This window comes from Saccostrea echinata, unplaced genomic scaffold (assembly GCF_033153115.1).
Source record: "Saccostrea echinata isolate AGI-Se365-2 ecotype Australia unplaced genomic scaffold, CSIRO_AGI_Sech_v1 ptg000002l, whole genome shotgun sequence".
NCBI lineage: Eukaryota > Metazoa > Mollusca > Bivalvia > Ostreida > Ostreidae > Saccostrea > Saccostrea echinata.
In genome coordinates, this window is record NW_026889751.1 from 19,451,166 (window position 1) to 19,474,164 (window position 22,999).

General features: G+C 35.2%; 2 protein-coding genes across 2 annotated transcripts; one reads left to right on the forward strand and one right to left on the reverse strand.

The window, feature by feature from the left end:
* Positions 1 to 303: 303 nt before the first annotated feature.
* Positions 304 to 9,536, reverse strand: LOC133173889 (regulation of nuclear pre-mRNA domain-containing protein 2-like). The gene is made up of 9 exons (XM_061308960.1): positions 9,168 to 9,536; positions 7,480 to 7,609; positions 6,232 to 6,338; positions 5,688 to 5,827; positions 5,338 to 5,464; positions 4,255 to 4,430; positions 3,071 to 3,275; positions 2,325 to 2,423; positions 304 to 2,235 (listed from the first exon to the last, which is right to left on the reverse strand). Exons 1-9 carry the CDS (start codon positions 9,328 to 9,330, stop codon positions 389 to 391), a joined length of 2,994 nt encoding a protein of 997 aa, XP_061164944.1. The 5' UTR covers positions 9,331 to 9,536; the 3' UTR covers positions 304 to 388.
* A 2,704-nt stretch (positions 9,537 to 12,240) lies between these two features.
* Positions 12,241 to 21,127, forward strand: LOC133173900 (chondroitin sulfate synthase 1-like). The gene is made up of 2 exons (XM_061308969.1): positions 12,241 to 13,397; positions 19,297 to 21,127. The coding sequence occupies exons 1-2, from the start codon at positions 12,561 to 12,563 to the stop codon at positions 20,827 to 20,829; spliced, it is 2,370 nt and encodes a 789-aa protein (XP_061164953.1). The 5' UTR covers positions 12,241 to 12,560; the 3' UTR covers positions 20,830 to 21,127.
* The last annotated feature ends 1,872 nt before the right edge of the window (positions 21,128 to 22,999 follow it).

The following is a 22,999-nucleotide window of genomic DNA, read 5'->3' on the forward strand; positions in this document are numbered from 1 at the left end:
CTATTTGTACACTTCAATATCTGAGAATGCCCAAATGTACATATAAATCATGTAATTTTTGTCTTATGAATGTGAAATAAAATCAACAAACTTCATATAAAATAAAAGCTATTTTAATTAACAGCTTTCAACATAGTTGAAAATTTCTAAGTAAAATGAAGAAATTATGATAAGATGAATTTATGAACCAATGAAAAAAACACCTAACTCAAATATATAAGCATCATACAATTCTTGTACTCTTGCTTTTAAAAATTTTTCAGAGCTGCTCATTATATGTCATATTTTCATGCATAGACATAATTCCAAATTACAACAAATTCAGATTTTTCTCCCTTAATATTTCCAGCTGACCAATATACAAAACAGAATCTGAAAACTCTAAAAATCAGTAATAGTATGGTCTTCTGTGATCATTATATTGATCATAATAGTGTCTAGGGGGAGGGGGTCCTGGCCTTTCCCTATAAGGGGGCTCCCTCCAAGCTGAGTCCCGCCCCCCTCTGTAAGGACCAGGGTGTCTGTATTGTGGTCCAGGAGGCCCCCTACCACCCCTAAATGGTGGTCCATAGTCATCTCTAAAGCCACCATTATCTTGCCTTTCAGGTCTCTCATAATTATCATGCCTCTCATAATTGTCTTCATATCTATAGTCTTTGTGCACTGATGGCTTCTCTGGCAAGCGAATGTCATCATGTTTTACCTGGTAACGACGTTCCACTCTCACAGTTTCTATTTTCGATATACTTTGTTCCTCTTCCATTTGGTCACCTGTGTTGGATCTAGGGAAAGAGTTATTATTTTCTGAATAGTCCATCACTGGGACATTGGAGACATTAGACTTGGCTTGGGCTTTATCAACATTCTCCTCCATGACTGGGGGAGACACAAGATTACTGCCTGCACCCCCTGTAGTCTTCTTCTTAAGTTTTTCCAAAAACTCTCTGTGATCATCAGGCGCACTGTTGGCAGTTTTTTCCTTAGCTGCTGGTTTGGGTTTACCTTCTGTGGGTGAAGGGGGTTCCCCAGGGGGTACTGGGAGGGAATTGTCCTCCAAGGATTCACTAGGAGTTATCGGCACCTCTTTAAGACTAGACTTCCTGTTCCGTAAAATTCCCTTTGGTGGTGGAGGAAGTGAGGACACATTTGCAGATGATTCATCTTCTGTGGGAGTAGCCTCCTTCTTCTGGTCCCAAGGCTGATTCCAGGACCCCTCATCCTGGTTGCCCCATTTCTGCTCAGGCTTGTTTACTGGGGGGTTCCAATTGCTTCCAGGTGGAGGTCCCGCTCCTGGCTGATTCCAAACTTGGCCGGAATGATTCTGGGGTCCAGATGGAGGGTTCCATCCTGGTGATGTACTGCCTGAACTTGGAGCACTTGGTGGATTCCATGTTGGAGAAACCCTGTCCCCCTGACCCACTTGAAATCCTCCCCCAGAAAAGTTGGGCTGTGTAGGAAATGGTTGAGGGGGAATAGGGGGTCGAGGGTTCCAAGCCTCTGGGCTGGATGCTTGCTGAGGAATGAAATTAGGCCTAGGGACCTGAAGAGGGGGTGGTCTAACCACACCCAAAGGAGGAGAAATTATTGGAGGGGAAACAATGGTGGGGGCAGGTGCAGAAATTGGTTGTGGTGCTGATGACATAGAATTCATTTGTGAAAACATTGGTGGTGCCAGATGAGGTGGTGGATTAGCCTGTGGCACTCCTAGAGCAGGAGCTGCTGCCTGTGGCACCTCCTCTGGTTTCATCTGAGCCTTCCATTCTGCCCAAGAGTTGGGTGTCTCAGAAGCAGGGGGTTGAAGAGGTGCCTGAGGTTGTTTAACGACATCTCTGTTGTGTTGAAACTGGGATTTCACTGTGTTCGTGAGCAGAGAAAGATTTTGAAGAAAATTAGAACTTGGAGTGGAGGCTTTAGGAGTTTTTGACAGAATCTGAGTGAGAAAATCAATAGGATTCTGATGTGATCTAGGGGGTGAGTCCTCCTTTTCATCCATGACTGGGGTTGAACTGCCTTCATCTTTTGTGGGGGTACCTCCCTCTTGTTGTAGCACCTTGATGACTGTTGGTTTTGGGGGGATGTAGACAGGAGGGTTATCTGCAGATGGTGGCAGTTGAGATCGAGGATCCACATTGTGGTGAATACTGCCTGTTTGGACTGCTGGAGTGTGCTGGACACTGCCTGTTGGGAGCGATGGTATCATTGTGGCTATTCGTGACTCTAGCGCATTCGGTCCAGCTGGAAGGATAGAAATTAATATTTAAAATTTTTTTCCAATCACTATAGCTCAACAATAATACCCAGATTCTGTGTTCACATAAACTTACCAACATATTTTGGTTTGGAGGACATCTGTTCCTCAGGATCATACACCTCAGTTTCAGATGAACCCATATTGTTACTGATGCTGGCAGACTGCTGTGCAGCTGGAAAAAGAAAAGTTTTGTATAAAACTTGATAGTGCATCCTACAGTGGTTACTTCCCTTTATAGCTAACATCATATAGAATGCAGATACATGCTGAAATAAATTTCAATTGAAGCAGGGTATCATCAATGTATAACAACCTTTACATATCAATATCTGAAGAATGAAAATAATGTGGTTACCATGGATAAAGACTACAAATCTTGAGACATCTTAGAGCCACCTCCAGATCCCAGTATATTTTAAATCACTCAAAAATTATACATTTCTCTTCAAGCCTTCTTTAATAAGTTTCATCAGATACTGTAAATGTATTACATTTGGCTGTGTATTCTATTTAGTGCCTTTCGCGGAAAGCATCTTCTGCTAAATCAAGTACATCGCTAAATGTCTTGTTTACATATATTCATATAAAGCACATTCAGAAAGCGCTAACTCAAATCTACGCTAACTTGTTAAAAAATCAATTTCCGCCAAATATCGTACATGCCAAATAAAATACATTTACAGTACTCTCCTCCAGAATTTCTCTCGGTGTTTTCAAAACTCTTACGTGATGATAGGAAATTCTCTAGACATGAAGATGTTGTCAATTTCAAAAAAGTCTTTAAAATCTGTAAATAATCCGATATGTGACCATTCTTACCTAGAATAGTGCTAGCTGCTGGGTTATCATCATCATCTAGATCCATGTCCACAGCCTCTGTGTTGTCAATCTCCTCCAGAGGAGGGGTGTTGCCTGGAGACGGGGCATCATATGAGGGGGAGGGGACAGGGCTAGGTAGAGACTTCATCAAATCCTCCAACTTCTTACGAAGATTATTGATTCTGGTTCCAAAGTTCTTGTAAGCCTAAAATAGAATTTATAAAATTACAGTAGAATGAAAAGAGACTCAGCATTGAAAATATGTACTGTAAACCAATTATTATTCGCGTCATCTTTTATTCGCAATTCGTCAGTTTGAAATCAATCCACGATGATTAATTTTTGCGACTGAGGAAACATTCTCCATAAATACAAAGCAAAATAAATCGTTCGCGGCAATTAATATTCCCAAGTTAAAGTAGGTAGCGAGACTTGCGAATATTTCTCGCACACAAATAAAAGTTGGTTTACAGTATTTTTAATTTGAATTTCTAGTAAAGTTGAATAAGAAAGTATGATAGGACCATTTCTGTAGATCATAAGTTCTAGGATTTTATCCCTTGTATTACCGTGGAATCATCAAATTTCATGGGAGCCAATTTTCGTAGATTTCTTAAATTTTTGTTGGGACTTGATTTTGTGCATTCACTCATATCTACAAAAGGAAATATGACTTTGCAACCCTAGCATATTAATTTGTGGAGGACGTAAGGATACCCAAATTCCATGAACATTGAGCCACCAGGAAATCTAATGATTCCATAGTAATTGTATGTGTAACAGGTTCAAATCCTGGTCATGGCACCAAATCTGTAACAGGAAAGGAGAAAATGCATGGCTGAACTGGGAATTGAACCCAGGACCCCTGCATCACTAGTCAGGTGCTCTACCGACTGAGCTACCCAGGCTGATATCCACGGCCCAAACCATTACATATGCAATATTTAAATGGAAAACAGGCACACCAATCTTTTCTAACATTTATATTAATTTAAAAAACTTTGAGTAAATCATTGTCCTGTCAGCTTGTGGATTTTACAGGATTTGTGTCCCCTTGAATCTATGAATGCTTCCAGCAGTAATTTTAGGGTTACACTATGCTTAAAAGATTTCATTTGCAAAATTATCAAAATGATATCTGCAAAATACTCGGAGATGCAGGACAAAATAATTCTGAGACTCACATTAGCCACGATCCTAGCCTCCCGATACTGCTCGTCGTAGAACACTTGACTCTGTTCTAGAAGCTCAATCATCACCTTCTGTTCCTGGATCTGCTGCTCAGCACTCGAGACGTAATTCTCCAGCTTAGAACAAGAGTCCTCAAACTGCTGACTGAACTGTTTCCCGTGGGCTCGATCTGTTTACAGAGAAAAGAAATGTACAACGTATGCAAAGAGTGTATTATATACATCCTTCCAACACTCTATTGGTAAACAACATGTCTTTATAAATATAAACATATCTTAAATAATGTACCACTCCAGTCCATAATTTAGGGTTGAGCAAGATTTTTTTTAATTCAGTTTTATATGCTAATCTTATACATTGAACAGCAATAGCATATCAGAGGTGAAATGATATGCCTCCTTCACAATACATATAATTTCATCTCGGTACAGTTATTTTCGATACAATACATTTTGATAGAAGGAAACATTCAACATTGTTTTATGTTTTGTTTCACTAAATCCAGTCACTTAATCTTTGTGCAACTTGGCTAGAAGAAATTAATTTGAATGAACTGACTGTTAAAGATTATTTTGCAAGCTATCAGATCAGTCCTCAAAAATTTGTTTTTAAAAATTGATTATGCTGAGTAGTGTGTTTTTACCCATGCAAAACCTGATTGAAATGATCCCAACTGTAAAATGAATCAAACTGTAAATGAAGTTGCACCATGTATCAAACCAAGAGAAAAATATTGTGGTGAATCATTTCACCCCTTTAGCACATCCTACAAAATACCCTATGAAGATGAACTATTATTATCTTTTAATTCGTATAACTGTCAATAATTTTGGAATTCTCATAAGCTTTGTAAATATATTTTTGCAAAACATGGACATCCCAGAGTGGAAACATGATAACTATCAAACCTTTATCATTCTAGAAGTTGTAAAGACAGACCGTTTCAAAATCCCCTTATCAATAAAAAACAAATGAACATCAATTTCATTTACACTCAATTTTCAATATATTTCTACACCTGAGGTAATAAACTTGGTTTTCCTTTGATATCTCACATGATAAATGTCTCCACCTACCTTTGAGCTGTGACACTGCTTCTACACTGGAGGCGTCCAGCTTGAGACTTGAGATCTGTTTGAATTTGAGTTCCACTTCTCCCTCCAGCCTTTTGTAGCTATTAATTTTATCAATCAGCATCTGGGGCTATAACACAGGGAACAATAATTAACATTCTCTGATGACATCATACGACTTACATACTTCTTGACTTAAAAATGTATCAAAATTTGCAAGAAAACAATGTCAATCTGAATAGAAATTGCATTCTAAATTGAATACTATATTCCTATATTATTCCATATAAAGGGAAGTATACTAATCTATATTGCAATATATGGGGAAAAGTGAGGGGGAGGGGGGTTCAAACCTTGAATTCTGCCAGTATCTTTTCCTCATCTTTTATTTTTGTTGTTGGTTTGTATGCTTGTGTGGGAGTAGCTGGGGTGGATCCTGCTGGAGTGGCTGGGCTGACAGCATTATTTCCAACTGGAGTAGGGGCCGGAGAATCTGTCAAAAATCATCAGTATTAAACAACCCAAGGCACAGACAGATTTCCTGACTTCAAAAATTTTCCAAACTGTATATTACTTATCCATGTTATCCATGTTATAAATACATATATTTCTGAATCAAATAAAATAAATACTGTAGATCACTTTTTATTCGCAAGAACTTTATTTTTGTGTTATTATGCAAGACCGTCTGCTCACGAAAAATTAATTCTTGCATATATTTGTAGTACAAAAGCTTATATAGAACAATAACCAGAGATCGTGAAAATTATGTCTCACTTATAAATTCTTGTGAAATTAAAGTGTTGCTAAAATTTGGTGATCTACAGTACCACAGAATGATTAAATCTTTTTAAAAATTGTAACTGGATAAAAAAATTTATCATGAAATACTTGTACCTTTCATTAACATTTCTGTCAGCTCGTCTAAGTAACCCTTTGGAAAGATACTTCTTTCTCCCCATATTTTCAATATCCTGCCTATATTTGGCTGGATTGACTTGTCACTAAAACAATAAAAAATTCATTTAGATATGTTTATATATTGATATACTTGTATCTAAATATTAAACAATTTTCTTCACCCATACACATCTTTACACATGATGGTGGACTATTATGTACTTTTGTACTAATTAAATCTAAATGGAATTACATTGAGAAGGTATCATAGACTGTATGTGAAACTAGATGGAATTAAATTGACAAAGTTACATTTTATGAGAAACAAATGCACTGACTGATGGAGAAAAGACAGGCAGACCAGGAAAGAAAAGGTTATTAAACATGTGTTACTCAGTTTGTTAGCACACATTGTTTAAGTTATGAGACCTATCAGATCTTTCAAACAAAAATAATTCAATGCTTACATATATTATAGAGAGATGAAAAACAGATATTCAAGGAACATGTTGACAGACCTTAAGCAAAATATCATATTTAAAATGGTTTAGATTCAGCCTTAATAAATTAAATACAAGATTTCATAACTGAAATACTGTATACATGCAGGGTTATTTTTGATCTGTCTTATTTTCACCCTTTCACACTTGCAAACAATTTTGCCCCATTTAAATTCTCCCAGTCACAATTCTGTTTAACAAATTATAGTTTTTAAATTTGCCCCATTTTAAATTTGCCCACTTGTGTGGTAGGGCAAAAGGGGTGAAAATAAAATGGGGCGAAAATTTCCCTGTATATAGTATATCTATTTTAAGTATTTAATGTCCAATATTAACAAATCTCAATTCCCTTCACCCTAGGATGCTTTATGGTAAGTTTTGTTGAAAGTGGTCTAGTGGTTCTACAGAAGTCAACAATGTGTGGAACACTGATGCCCCCGTATGACCTGGCCAAGGTTAAAAATTATCAAATGCAAGTCAAACTCCGAGGTCAAGAGGTAAAAAATATTGGTACCCTAAGAAAGGTCTAGTGACAAGGAATAAATGCTCGAAATAAGAAAACCCTAGCTCTAACTCTGGTCCTAAGGTTCAAGTTTTTGCAGACAAACAGATGAACGGACAAATTGACAGACAGACAAACTGCATGCCCCCATATCTTCGATTACAGGAACATGAAAATGTGAATGACTAAAACATATACATGCATCACTACACATCATAGAAGTAACTCTGAAAATTGAATTACCGAGAGTATGCGATAGCTTCTGTCAGTACTGTCTTAAAGCTCTCTATGTAGATACCAGCCCTCTTTCTTTTCCCATTCTGACAAACGTCATTACACAGGTTGAACAATACCAGCTTCTGCTTGGATGGAACTAGAAAAGATGGCATTTTGAATTTATAAAAAGCCAAGTAAAACTTAAGAATAGAGGACTTTGGACAGAATTCTGTTCATTGATGAAGCATAATGGTGGTCAAAACATCAAGGCAAGTTTTGAAGAAAGTTCAAGGGAACATGGTCCCACAAAATTTATATGAGGGCCTTTTCTTACACTCCTGTACAGAAATTTAATGACACATGACAATACTCATTAATTTTAAAAAGTTTATAAATAATGGTAAACAACATTTCTTATTATTTCATTTTTTGAGATTTTTATTATAACCTACAATTTATGATTTTTTACTATGTTTCCTATATATACTACTCAACAGCAGATTTCTCCATGTGAGACTGAGACTGACACAGCATGTGCATATACTAGGAACAATTGCATTTATGGATGCTACTGCTAGCTGCAAATTTTTAGAGGAAAATAACAGAGCATATGCAAATTTACAATGTACAGTCAGTGGTCATTCTACCTACACATTATTATTATCCTCACTTGCTTAATCAGTTAATTGCATTAAGAGCCTCAAATTAGTTTTAAAGCCTTTGAGGGCACTTTATAACGATTGCTGAATTATCATATTTACATATCAATTAGTGCAAAAGGTACATTTTTAATAAAAATTATAAATATATACTTAAAATGTAAATTGTAAGTTTCATATACATATTATGCAGCACATAACACTTCTTTTGGGGCGAATGTTCTCAGAGCTAATTGTCAATACTTTCCATTACCGTTTGAAAAGGAAATGTTTATTTGATGGTATTAAGTAAGTAATACAACTCTGCTTCTTTGCACCATCAAACATATTAGCACACAGATTAACAAGACGTATCTACTCCTGTTTACTTTTGTTACGTTGCAGGTGGTCTGACAGGCTTCAAATTTTATGTTTAAGTTTAATCAAATTTTAAATACATTGTACAATATTATTTCAATTCCTTGAAATGACTTAATGACTTTGAAATTCATATTGAAAGAACGTTCTATCGTTAAATTGATATTGTCCTACAGACCAAGTTTAACGATGGAACTCCTTCCATGTATTGGCAGTGTAGCAAAATTAACGTGGGTGATAACTCAAACTCTGTGCATTTTCTATGAATAATCCAGAGAGTTCCAATTGTCAACATGGTTTGTAAATTTGAAGCAATGAGAAAACGTTGAGAAAATGAGTTGAATTTTAGCATTTATATGGATTGTTTTTTAAGGTTGAAAAACCTATACAATCACAAAAAGGTTTGTTATGATTAATTTGGTAGTATTTCCAGTGCAACTCCTTTTGTATTCTTCAAAATAATTTCCGAGTGGATCCGCTCTGATTTGCTACATTGCAAGTATATGGGACGTATTCTAACTGTGGTGAGGGCATGTCCCAAGACACATTTAGCTTATTCGAACTAAAATTCATACCCCTATGGCAATATTTTAGCAAGAAACTTCTATGTTGCACAGAACACTGATTCTTGTGACTTAAAAACCTTTATATCATTCTTTAAAGAAACAGAGTGCATATACTTTCAGTTTCACTTCTTACCTTTCTTAAAGGTGTTCAGCCAGACATCCACTACACGTTTGTGATGGGATTTGTGGTGTATCAACCAAAGCGACAAGCTTTGAATACTGTCTTGTGTATTAGATACATTTAGCATCTTCTTTTCTAAATTTTCGTCACTCATTTTATGAGACGGCGACGCCATGTTTTACAGATTGATAAATAAACCTAACTCTAGAAGCGAAGTTTAAAAGTCATTCATCAATGTCCATTAAAATGCATTGCAAATTATTGAAATTAATATCCTAAATTTAAGTTGTCAACATTGCTTTAAACAAAAATGATTCCTGGCACAAGAAACGCAGCAAAAGTGTAACTTGCTCCTGGACTTGTGGTATTCAACCATATTGGAAATTAGGATTTAACTAATTGACGAAACAAAATTGTTTATATCAAATCTCGATCCCGATCATTATGGAAAAACTAATATGTGTTTTAAATAAATAATTATTCATTTAAATATAGTATCCATAAATAAGAAAGTCATATAAATCTATTTTGGGGATTTATTTCTCCCATTCAAATACGATTTTACAAACTTAAGGATTATGGACCGTTTACCGGAAAAAGAGCAGTGGAAACATATCAAGATGAAGAGCTGTCTGCGGGCAGAATCAACATAAGGTAACAAAATCCTTTTATTTATTTTAGTTTTTGAATGTAACTTATTTTGACACTGATAGCCAATTGATAAAGTGGAGGAGGGGTCATCAAATTAAAAAAAAATAATAAAGTTTTTTGACAGCAACATGCTTAATAATAAACATATAAGATAAAACATATTATTTTTACTGTGTAATTCAATAAATCTGATTGGTCTGCTTGCTATCACGTGTAAAATTATATTTTACGATATTGACTTGAGTTACTGAAAATAAAACAGATGTGTTTATAAATGGTGAAAAGTGTTTAAAACTTCACAAAATCCTATATAATGAATTTTTTGTCTCTTTCTTTTCCACAGAAAATAATATAACAAATGTAGCCCTTTGATTCGGCCAATCCATAGGTATATCGACTTCACATAAAAGCATATGTCGACTTTGCACTTCATAAAAGGTAGGGATGGGTATTGGAAAAAATTTCGCATCGTGATATATCCCGATTTTCCCCCAAAAATATCACGATAAATCGTGATATTTTAACACACAATTTTTACTACAATTTCAAGTAAATTTCCATAATATTTCTTAAAAATTATGCTATAAAAACATAACTTTACTTTTAAATTTTCATTTATTTAATATAAAGCATATTTTGATGCCGTTGTTTACCTGTTTTCAACCTTTTTTACACTTCCTATAATTGTCATTCAATAGTTTGAACAAATAAATGAATAATTTCCAGAATTTATAGTTATGTACCAAATACCGGTATTTTAGTCTCCGTAACACGATACGTATCACGCTATAAAAAATCGCGATATACCGATAAAATCGCGCATTACTAATAAAAGGGCTATATTTGTATATTAAAGGGAAATGGAGGGGTCCAAATGTTCTAAGTTATCCGACTAAAAAGAAAAAGACAATAATATTAATAGCAGCAGCTAACAGAGCTAGTTGGATCTTAAGTTTGTTGGATTCTTCGTTAAAGTCTATAACTTCTGAACGAATAGAAAGATGATCTTGACTTTTGACCTTGAAAGTTGGTCAAGGTCAATATCTATGTAAGCTTATAGAAATATTGTTGATGGCAATGATTTGAGTACTTGACCTTTATATTCTGTGACCTTCAAGTTACATTGAACCTTCAAGTCTATCAGCTTTGATTTTATTCCCCTCATGGTTAGTTGTTATATACTGAGTATATGTGCATCAACTTTCACCCCCACCTCCCTTTCTCACAGCAAAATAATTTTCAATTTCAACCCAAATCTCTTAAGGGGAACTGAATTAAGTCAGGATCTCAAAGAAGGCTGGAAAGCTTGATTGTTATAATTAACTGATTCATGTACCTATAAATTATAACTTTGGTAGCGGTTGAAAAAAACGGAAAAAACAAGATAAACTTTTTATAAAGAATTTCTTCAGGGGTGTCTTCCCGGCATTTAGCGAAAAATCTGAAATTGTTACAGGTGACTGGTTTTGGCCTGGTGGGGATGGAGTACAGGTGAGGGGGGCATAGTTTTATAATTTTAAGCGTTTATTATAAGTACAAATATGTTCACTGAAAGGTTGTGTGGTCCTCGCCTTTTGTCACAGCATAGTCAAACTCCCTCATAGTAATGTACAAGTTTTTCTTGTGCAAAAAATTAAGTTTCCCCGCCCACAAAATAGGATCTTCGTGTTTGGGAAAAATCCCTCTATTTTTTTTTTTTAATTATTATTATTTGCTTTTCAAAAAAATACACTTTAGACTCAATCACAGGCACTTCGTTGACTTTACACTTTTTTCTTATTAAAAAAACCCCGGTCAATACATATTAAAATTAATAATAATAATTATTATTATTATTATTTTAAAAAATCTACATGCTATGATCGATGTTATAGTCATAAAAATGAGAAATAAATAACCGTTATGTTGCAAGAATGATTTAAAGAAAAAAACATTTTCAAGGAAATATATTGTGCAAAATATAAAATGTGTTGAATTAACTGTAAGTGTTACGGTGAAATCACACGTGTGAAATTACAACTCGATTCGTCAAGAAATCATAGTATTTTGAGTTTAGAAAAATTTTAGTCTTGATGATTTAATAATACCTGCCATCATTGTTATTTTCCTTTGCGTCCTAGGAAAAAGAAAAATTGATGAAATATTAGACTAAAATTGACCTCGGAATAAGTTTTTTTTTTTTTGTTTGTTTGTTTTTTTAAATAAAAATTGGTTTTTGAAATGAAATATATAGTGAAAAATGAAATTATGACTCACTTATTGCCTTTGAAACTTTGTTGAACTTTTTATTCACGCAAGGCCTCACATGAGGCATAAGACATGTAAAAGTACCCATAGACTGTATCTTATACGTCAAATAGCTCACCGGAAGTTACGTTACTTAACCTGGTGACCGGAATATTTTGCTCCCCATTCATAAGTGTGTGTAAAGTCAGTGAAGCGTTGATCGTCCGAGAATATGTTTCAAAAGTGGTACACTCTCGGTGTAACCTGGTCAGGGGTGACACAGGATCGACCAAAGGTTACAGTGTCCACTCAGAGCGATGAAAAGGCGCAAAAAGAGTCGTAGAAAAAATATACACAAGACGAGCACGTTGTTAACTTTGTTTACTTGCGCATGCAAAACTTACGTTTTCGAGCTCTCCCACGGGTAACATGTTTTGTGAAATTATAATCCCCTTGTTAACTGTAGTGAAGCCACATCGAGTTGAAGACTCACAGGATTAAACATTCAATGGTTCACAGAGGTTTACGATGGCGAGAAGATATGGATGTAGGTGGAAATTTCAGAAGTTAGCCGGTTTGGTTTTGGGAATTTGTTTTGGTGTATTATTATCTTCTTGGTGTCGTCATACTTTACTTCCATGCGGATCTCAGAAAGACCGTTGCTGTATCCACATCAACTATCATGTTAATATCGCTGTTGAACACTTGCATGTAACTGACCAACTGCCTCAAAAGACACTGCCAGTATCTGAAACCAAGGAATTCCGACTCAACAGGTACATTAAACCAGATGAAAGAGGATTCTTATTAATTGGTGTCATAACAGCAAAAAAGTTCCTAGACACTCGTGCTGTTGCTGCATTTGATACCTGGACAAGCACCTGTCAAGGTGTATGTAAGGTATTGTTTTTCTCCAGTGAGGGATCTTCATCACATAAAATCCCTGTCATCAGCATTGATGGCGTAGACGACTCCTACCCACCCCAGAGAAAATCCCTCCTCATGTTAAAATACATGCATGACAATTACATTAATAACTTTGAGTGGTTTATGAGGGCGGATGATGATGTTTTCATCAAAGGAGATCGTATTGAAAAATTATTGCGCTCCATCAATAGTTCAATACCTCAGTACATTGGACAAGCAGGAATTGGGAAGAAAGAAGAGTTGGGGAAACTGTACCTGAAAAAAAATGAGAACTTTTGTATGGGAGGTCCTGGGGTCGTATTCAGTCATATGACCCTGAGGATGTTTGCCCCACATGTGGGGGAGTGTCTGCAGAATCTCCTGACCACCCATGAGGATGTAGAAGTGGGGCGCTGTGTCAGGGACCATACAGGTGTGTCCTGTACCTGGGCCTTTGAGGTAAAGTCTGAATTTCAGATAGATTTTTCATGTTCACATGTATTAACATTGTACATACAAATTCTGCTTGATCTTTTAACAAAGATGAGATGACAATATAAGAAAATAAGAGAATGGTTTTACTCATATTATTATTGAAAGCTATTTTATTTTGCTGAATTAGCAAAGCCTTCATGTAATTTTTTACAAGGCTGTGAAATTGATATAGCCTTTATTTTATTTACAAGGCCATTCTTATTCAATCACTTTTCAAAGAGAATAAGACAGAACAGTACAATTATCTACTATATAAACTAAGTTTATACATGTAATGTATGTTTCACCAAAATTATTATTATGAATGAAACAATATTTAAACATACTATAAAATGTATGGATGTTAAAAATAGAACAGAATCATGACAGCAGTGCAACAGTTTGTCCTTGCTGTCAAGTATTACACAGAAGCAGATTTTACTTTTAATTATAGCTATTTAATTTTTTTATATTTCATTTTGTCTTGTCAGCTTGTCAAAAGCTGGGGCTTAATAATTGTGAAGCTATGACAGTGCATTGCCAGGCAGTATTATGCACAATTTGATATTTGTATTTACTGGTGATTATCAGTAAATTTTAATCAAATTTTGTATTGCATATACACACGGTATATACCGGGGTATGTATCTCATTATCGAAAATGCTTGATAGATTTTGTAATTTTTTAAACTACAGGTTTATTGAACTCGTAAGTCATTCACGATTCAGTATTAAAATAGGACCCTTAAAATCATAATGGTCATTATGAGAGCATGGCCACCTTTTTATTCAACATTCCAAGTGTATCAGCTTTCAGGGGGTGAGCATGTTTTTTTTAGAATCAATGATGAAAGACAAATAGCTATGTATTTTGCATATTTCAGACCTGGTTAGATTTTGTAAGAATAGGACCTATTGTCTGGGGTTCATGACATCTATAAAGTGACAAAGGACAAAATAGAAGGCATTATTATGAGTATTTATGTCTGCTGCTGGGTATGATTACAGTGTATTGTCCGGTGGATGGGGGTAAACAGGGTATAGGGATAAAGCAGTGGGTTCCAAACAGGTATATAAGCTGCTGTAAAAAGACCCGATTTCCGGAGGGCAGTGGTACAAAAACTATTAAACCATGGATTCCTCATTCCCAGACAGGCTAAATGTTCAGGAAGTGAATGAACTTGGGGGGTTCATCTTGGTTCTCCCTTGGCAGATTTTAATGGGTTTTCCTTCTTCGTTAAATCATTACCTGCAAAGATAAAAAAAAAAGCTTTTTGGATCTTAGAGTCATTTCTTTCTAAATCGGTATATGTCAGAGTTAATAGTCATCTGATGATCTGGTTGCATGTACGCACAATGTAATACTGTGTAAAAGTTCATAAACCAAGGGGTCAATTCTTTGAAGTACTTTTGTACATGCCAACACATCAGCATTCACACATACTTGTATGGGTAAGATTGTAAATATTGTACACATTATATGTAGGAATTGCTTGGCACTTATCCCATTTAAGTTAATTCCCAGACATAAAATGTCAGCCTTTGTTGACCTCAATGCTGTAAAGTTGTGAAATTTTAGGATGTTTTAGAGTCTGTCTGATATCTGGGGTAAACAGACAACAACTTCAGAGTACATTCCCAGTGCTTGCCGGAGTACCATAGACAATTTAATCCATCTGTTGAACGAGTATATTTTGGGTGAGATTTGGATTCCAAAGACACATGCATAGATGTTGATTCAAATATTTTTTGCTGAGTTACCCATACTAGATTTATCGACTGTTTTGTTAATAATTAATTTTGTTGCATGTTTATACCTTAATCAAATGAACTGAATCCCTCTGCACAAAGCAATAGTTGTTGCATGTGAACTGCAGTGCTGTATTACATAGGGCAGAAAGATTAAGGTTAGAAGCCACTTAACCCTCTTATAGTTTGACGGGTCAACAAACAATTTTCAAAATTATCCCACCATACATAGTGTGATGTTATGTGTCATCACCTTTGATATTTGATATATATGTGATGTTAAATCTTTTTAGTAACACGCAATTGCCAGTCTGTAACATTGTCAATGAAAGTGTTTCATGAGTATATTTACTCAGAAATGGATCCCATTCATAAATTTTGATATTCAATTTCTTATCATTGAAATACCCAGGTGTTAGTGATAAAGCAACCTATCCTTGCTTAAAAGTTTTTAAAAATAGTTTTCTCCAATATTGCTTGCCATTGCACAGTTGCAAGTACCTAATGCAAGCTGTATGTACCTTTAATCATTCCAAGTGACAGTTTGATTAAAGAGGTTGTGGTGTTTTGGGTATATTGAATGGAAGTTGAGATAAACCTAGGTGGCATTGAAGAAGATTTGTAAATTACATAATCTTATTGATTCAGGTGACTCATGGGCCAAGAGATAACCCAAATTTCACTTCTTCGTTCATTTTTCTTGTCAAACAATTTGCAAACTTGAACAGGAAACAAAAGTCAGGTTAAGGAAAAGGACAAGACAAAAGAACATGTCACTTCAATTTTAGATAAGGAGAGAGGGTTGTAAATTCTGTAATTAGCTGTATACTTAATTATATATCTGAATTAGGAAGTCGACAGTATGACAGACGTAATTACGTTGGTATCAGACACACTGAGGATTTCTGCTGACTTTGCGGTGTCAGTCAGACAAAAATTAGCTTGTGTGAACTAGCAGTCATTGTACCTATAAACCTATAGACAGACAACCACCTTCTAAAAACTGTGAGACCTATGTATATAAAGTTTATGTAGAAGATTCCACTGCACACATGGTACTGCAGAAATGAAACATATGGTTATATTTATTATCCATCACAACATACACTCAATTTACAATATGATAATCTGGATGAATTCAATTTTTAAAGCATTTACAAAATTTGAAAAAAAACGTAAGATGAGATTTCCATATTGTGGTATTATAAATGAGAATGACATTTAGGACGTGAGATGTGGAAGATTTTTGGTGTTATAAAGTGGCAATGAATGTCAAGTTATTGAGATGTGGGTCACTAGGTTACTGTATTCTTTGATGCTAGTCATTGATAAGGCTGATAAACTGCATTAATCCAGATAAAATACACTTTATTGTAAATGGTTCATAAATATCTCTCCATGATCAAGTCATAAGCAGTAATTTTTTGTGCAATTTCAAAAATTTGATCAAGAAGAAATAGCTGTCTTAATTTATTTTTTATTTGGAAAATTGAAAATGGTACCAAAAATCAAGTGCAGGCTGAGAGATCTCAGATTTGGTTTACCATAATAATTTTATTGTAGTTTTACACATTCTGTTGGTACCAGTAGGTGTCCACTTTGAAGAACTCCAGCTTTATGTTGGGAGATAATATTTAGCATTGTATTAATGTTTTATGTAAATATAATATTAGTATGATAATCATAAGCAAATACCATCTTCATATTTGTATAACAGCTTGAGTGCAGTAGGCCACAGTAAATACAAGTTTTTTTTTTCATTGATTAGTGTATGGATTTGTAGCGAGTTCATTTAGGTCTGTAACCTGATTTGACCTCTAAGGGGGGAGATATTTTGTAGGGGGATATCAGGTGATTGCAACAGCTGCCTAATTACCCCCCAGTCAATCTGTTCCACACAATTGCTGGGGGTGAGACATTGACCCTTCTGAGGTGTTTGATCTCCATGCTAGAGTACAGGAACAATTGTGTGTCAAAGGCTGTCTGCTGGCCATGTAGCTCACGCTACGGTTATTTAGAGACTCGATTTTCCTATTTTGGGAAATTTTGGGGGGTTGTATTTAGAGTTGCTGAGTAATATGTTTCAGCATTACTCAGAGGTTTTGAAAAAAAAATTATAGTGTTGTTAAATGCGCAGTTGCACCTGTAAAACTGGTCAGAATAATATTATTGTTAGCTCATAAGCTATATTGATGGCTCATGTTCTAAAACTACAGTAGTACATGACTAATGCAGGTCTCTAACACCTGTATTATGTGACAAAAGGTACATTCTGGATGGAGGAGGTTGTGTAATAGACCCCTGCCTGGAAATCCTGTTTAATTTTGGTCTTGTTTTTGTGTTAAGAGGATTTAGAGAACAAGCAGCATTGTTACTATAACAGTGGGATTTTCTTCAAAGGTTGGGGTTCCCATGATAATGACCAGAGGCTGATTCTGGAATGTCTTAGTGACTGGATTTATCATTAGATGGAGGGAGGTTCCCTTCATTAACAATTACCTGAAATACCAGAATCATGTCCGAGTTGGAGTCTGTTAACACTTACACACAAGTATTAGGCAGCAGGGAATGCCGAGGAAATTTGTTTTGACATTTGCCTGAAGTCAAAATTTGCAAATTGCAGATGCATGGCATTGAGCAATTGTTGAAAGAAATGGGAGATAATTTAAGTAGTAATAATTGTTTGGAGACTCCGATTTTTTTGAGTGTACTGTACTACACTAGAGTTATGTCGAGGGTATACAAGTCACTTGCACTCAGGAGTACTTAACACAGTTATGTACTATTATTCACTTCAGAGTACTTGGCTTATGGAGTGCAGCACAAAAGAATTAAGTACGGTACACACAATGGAATAAAATCACGTTTTTATTAGTAGATTTCTAAGCATACACATTTACTCAGTTTTTAACCATGCAATGTCGTATATTCACATTTTCCAGACATATGCAACCAGAGTGTAGATTATGTCAGTTGTAATTTCCTTTTCAACTTCAAAAGTTAAGAGGAATATTCTGATATATTACTATCAGTGTTACACTTTTTTTTAATGAAGCCCAGAATTTAGGTTTTGTTTGTTACAAGCAAACCTGTCCAGTAATTATTAATCTTAATAAAGAATTACATTACTTTCCTTGTGAGTGTTTTGTTGAAAAGGAAAATTCCTTTTATTGCATTGGAGCTGGTACATTATATGTACAAATGTAGACTGAGGCATTTTATACTCAGACTCCCCATTATAATGGCATTATGTAGAAAATAAATATTAAAAAAATGTTTCTTAACTCTGGAAAGTAAATCGTCAATTTAACAATTTGATTTTAATTGCTGTTGCCCTCATTTGTCTTCCTAATACACATGTATTACAATCACATGTATACGTATTAACCAATTTTAGCTGATAACATTGAATGTTCTTGAACTGTGCATTTTTAATGGAAAGAATTTTTCAAAAAAATAATTTAGAAGGACTTTTTACAATGCTTTGTAAACATAAGCTAAATCTCTTATTCTTTGGGGTTAAATTGAGCATGCAACTTCATAACAATTAAAAAAAAAAAAAACTTGTTTGAAAACACTACACAATTATTTAATTGAAAACATTTGTAAATGCTTTGGTGGCATTTATAGCTTATAAAGAACATGAAATTGAGAGTATTGACCGGGAGTATTTTTATAAGGGGGGTGGCTGTTAGACTGTGTAACAGACTCTCCATTTTAGAGTCAACAAAGTCCAGACCAGAAAAACAAATGTATAGGCTTACAATGCTTTGTATTGCTGTCTTAAATTCCATTTGATACATCTTCTTATGCCATGGACATGTAATATTTTGATTTACTGTTTCGTGGGTTTGTACTAACAGATGGGCTTTTTCTTCATGTTAATTGTCTCAAAGAGCTCATGTCTAGTGGTTATAAATACATGTAGTACCAATTCTTAGCATCTGTGTCATGGTTCAAAGGATATGATGTAGAACAATTAGGACAGATATTATCAGCTTACTGTTGATTCTGTCTGGCTTTTAAGACCAAATACATAAGGTTTAAACAAAATAGTATCAAAGGAAAAGAAAAAGTTTAAAGATTTAGTAATTAATGGTGTAAGTGATATATTTTTGTGTTTTATCCATTTCAGATGCAGCGCTTGTTTTTCCAAAACTACAAAGAGGAGAAAGGTTCCTTCAGAACAACCCTGAAAGATAAAGCAGTGAAAAAAGCTGTTACATTGCATTCCGTCAAAGAACCCAAACAACAGTACAAAATATACAACTACCTCAAGTCACTTCACATCCAAGATCTCCAACAAAAAGGCCTTCTTCTGCAGCGTGAGATCTCCAACATCGACCGCATGCTGGGGGCTCAAACTGCCATGGGCAAGCAAGGGTTGCCTCCAAGTCTTAGCAAGACCATTCCCAAATCTACAAAAGACATATTACCCTGGGACTTTATTTCTAAAGCTATTGTATCACATAAAAATCTCAATCCACGTCACGGGTTGACCTTTCCCCTCAAGGTCGCTTTGGATGACGTCATTAGTCAGGTGATTCAGATCGTGAATAGAAATGCCCGACAAAAGGGCAGGACAATCGATTATAAGGATCTGTGGTATGGTTATCGCAGAGTTAACCCGCTTCACGGGGCTGACTTTGTGCTAGATATATTACTGACCTACAAAAAACACACTGGTAACAAAGTGACTGTAGCAGTCAGAAGACATGCTTATTTACAGCAGGCTTTTGGTGAGATTAACTTCATTGAAGATCCCTTCACATCGAATTACTACCCACCTCCAGATGAAATAGAATCCCCATTCCTGTTCAAACAGTTTGGGGCAGGAAACCAGTCTAGTCTTTCACTCATTTCCAACAAAGTTGAAGAAGTCATACACTTTATTCTTCCCCTGATGGGGAGACTTAATATTTTTAAGCGCTTCATGACCAACTATGAAGAAGTCTGTTTAAAAACCGGTGCCAAAACAGAGCTTCATGTTGTTCTGTTTAATGACAGTTATACAGACACCCTCATCAATCTGATAGGTCGATATCAAAAGAAATACGGGGGTGAAAACATTGAGGTGATTTTTGCAGAGGGCTCTTTTGCTCGTGCCAAAGCGTTGGACCTTGGAGCAATTCAGTGTGATCAAAATGATTTGTTATTCTTTATAGATGTAGATATTTTATTTACTTCCAATATATTACATAGAATACGCATGAACACAAAACGGGGATCACAAGTGTATTACCCCATTGTGTTTAGTCAATATGACCCTTCATTTTTGTGCAGTTTTTACAAGATAAAGCCGTGTCACATAGACAACTTCAACCTATCAGCTGACACTGGGTACTGGAGAAACTTTGGCTTTGGGATAGCCAGTATGTATAAAAGTGATTTAGAACTGGTTGGAGGATTTGATACCAGTATTCAGGGCTGGGGGAAGGAGGATGTAGACCTTTACACAAAGTTCAGTGACAGTGAGATCCAAATATTTCGTGGGGTGGATCCGGACATGGTCCACCTCTATCATTCAGTACACTGTGATTCAGGGTTGAATGACGCCCAGATGACCATGTGTATAGGTTCCAAGTCTGCTAGTTACGCTTCTATGCATGTATTGACAGAAGTAATTCGAAGGACTCCTGAAATTTTGAACAGAGATCCCGGATCATGATGCAGGACTTTGTCTGTGTGTAAGTCCTGCTTAAAGCCATTTGTCCAATGTAATTGTGTGATTGATAGGTAGTTTCTGTATATAAAATAGTTCATTTTCACAAATTTATGCATGCACAATGCCTGTTACATGTTACAATATTTTTATGCAATTTTCATCCTCATTTGTGTCACCTAGAAATAAGAGAGGGTAACCATTTTATCTTTCCTCAGAATTAGGATTTGCTGATAAATTATGTTTATGGGAACATAGTGTTTTTTTAATGATAATAGAAATGCCACATTGTACCTAAAACTTGACCCAGAACAGTCTGATTGCTGTGTAATTGGATTTAGGCTAGTAGATCTGGAGTTTTACAAGATAAGCTTAATTAGTTTTGGTTATGCCAGTCTATATGTGTTTTTTTCTTTATTGTAAAAATGTGGACATTAGCTAGTCAAATCTTAGAGCTGTAAATATCAGTCAATTTATTTATGAACTTTTTCAACTTGTAACTTAAGCTTTGGGTGTTAGACACAAGAATTGTTGGTGTAGTTGAGTGAAATGGTTGCTTGTTTAAAATGTTACGTGTGAACTACATTTGTTATTTAATTAAGAGGAGATATATGATTCAGAATCAAGAAATAATTTCTGTGTGTGAATTTTGTAATTTAATTAATACTTAGGATCATATCTTTTATATTTTATATTTAAGGGAACCTTGAGGTCCATATATCTGGGGAGGGGGGGGGGGATCAGAAGGGATTGGGGGTGTCTACTATCTTAATTCTTTTGCCAAATCTGGGAGAATATTTCTAAATTCACTGAAAGAGTCAGGAAAATGAAGGATGTAAAATAAACATTCACAAAGACAGAGCCTCAGTCCTGCATTTACTGGTAGATTATCAGATAGTATTAGCATGATTAGAGAGCACTATTACTAAGCTACAACTTATCTCCACTCACAGAGAAAAAAAAATAGTATCACCAGAATCTCAGCTCATAGTCAAGTGGTGAGGCACAGATTGGGAGATGTCTAGTCATTATTTACCTTTGTACAAATTAAGGACTTATGCAACATAGTTTTGAACTTTTTCTTATTTCCCTGTATACTTGAAGATGTCCAATAATTGAGGGACATTTGTGGCACTTTGATAATGCCTAATGATGCTGTATACTCCTCTTCTAAAACATAATTTTAGGAAATATCAGCTAAAAAAATATGTTTGGTAATTTTAATATATATCACAAAGCCTTTCATCCTTTGATATCTATTGAAAACCATTGGTGGTAATGTATGCTGATTTTTTGGCCACAAACATCTGATGGTGCTAAGATTTTAATTAAAGAATATCTTGAAAAAGTATCAATAGGTAAGGTACATTGTAGTGTATGTTGCGTACGACCTTAAATAAAGAATACACTGTAAACATTTGTAAATTTTTAATCACAGCAGCAGGGTCATAAACATAAGTATGCACTTTTGATGTCCATGAATATTATTCTGAGCTCTGTTAAATGAACTTATATTTTGCATCAACTACATGTGGTGTGTAGTGGGTTTAACATTACAAAGTAAATGCTTGATAGCATTTCATCAAAAGGAATATGCTTACTTTGAACAGTTTGAAACACCCACTATTTTAATTAAATCCGAAAGATATTGAGAGATTTTTTTCAAATGACTGTACAAGTACATTTATGCAAAAAATGTAAAAATTTTACATGGGAAATTCAGCCATATATTTCATTGTTAATGTCTGTTCAGATCATATCTAACAAGTTATGTGTCTGTGTTGTCCAAGTGATTTATAAGGGTCTCCTTAGCGTCCTAGTTAGTGTTGACCATTCTGAATAGGTGACCTGAGAAATGCCACCCCGCACAACAATTTAAAACCCGTGTAAACGATCATGAATGTCAACAGCCACGGGCTCATCTTTGTCACTGGAGTGTTTATCAAAGCTCCTGATTTCAGTATTGTTGTTTTTACTCATTTACACCTAGTTCATCATCACCGTTTATAGTAAAATGATGTTTGATTCTTCTTTATTTCTAAAGAAATTGTCTGCTCATGCTTGTGCAGTAAGTTAATAATTAACAATTATTTGTAGTTTGTTTACCCTAACTCTGGAACCTCTGACCCCCAGGGGCCATGAATTTCACAGTTTATGGTAGAGGGCTCAATGTTTA

Excerpts from the sequence above, each read along its gene's own strand:
- LOC133173889 (XM_061308960.1), bottom strand. The coding sequence starts at position 9,330 with ATGGCGTCGCCGTCTCATAAAATGAGTGACGAAAATTTAGAAAAGAAG. Across the intron at positions 5,828-6,231 it reads GACAGAAATGTTAATGAAAG|ATTCTCCGGCCCCTACTCCA; the intron begins GTACAAGTATTT and ends GATTTTTGACAG. Across the intron at positions 2,424-3,070 it reads AGCAGCTAGCACTATTCTAG|CTGCACAGCAGTCTGCCAGC; the intron begins GTAAGAATGGTC and ends TTCTTTTTCCAG.
- LOC133173900 (XM_061308969.1), top strand. The coding sequence starts at position 12,561 with ATGGCGAGAAGATATGGATGTAGGTGGAAATTTCAGAAGTTAGCCGGT. Across the intron at positions 13,398-19,296 it reads CCTGTACCTGGGCCTTTGAG|ATGCAGCGCTTGTTTTTCCA; the intron begins GTAAAGTCTGAA and ends TATCCATTTCAG.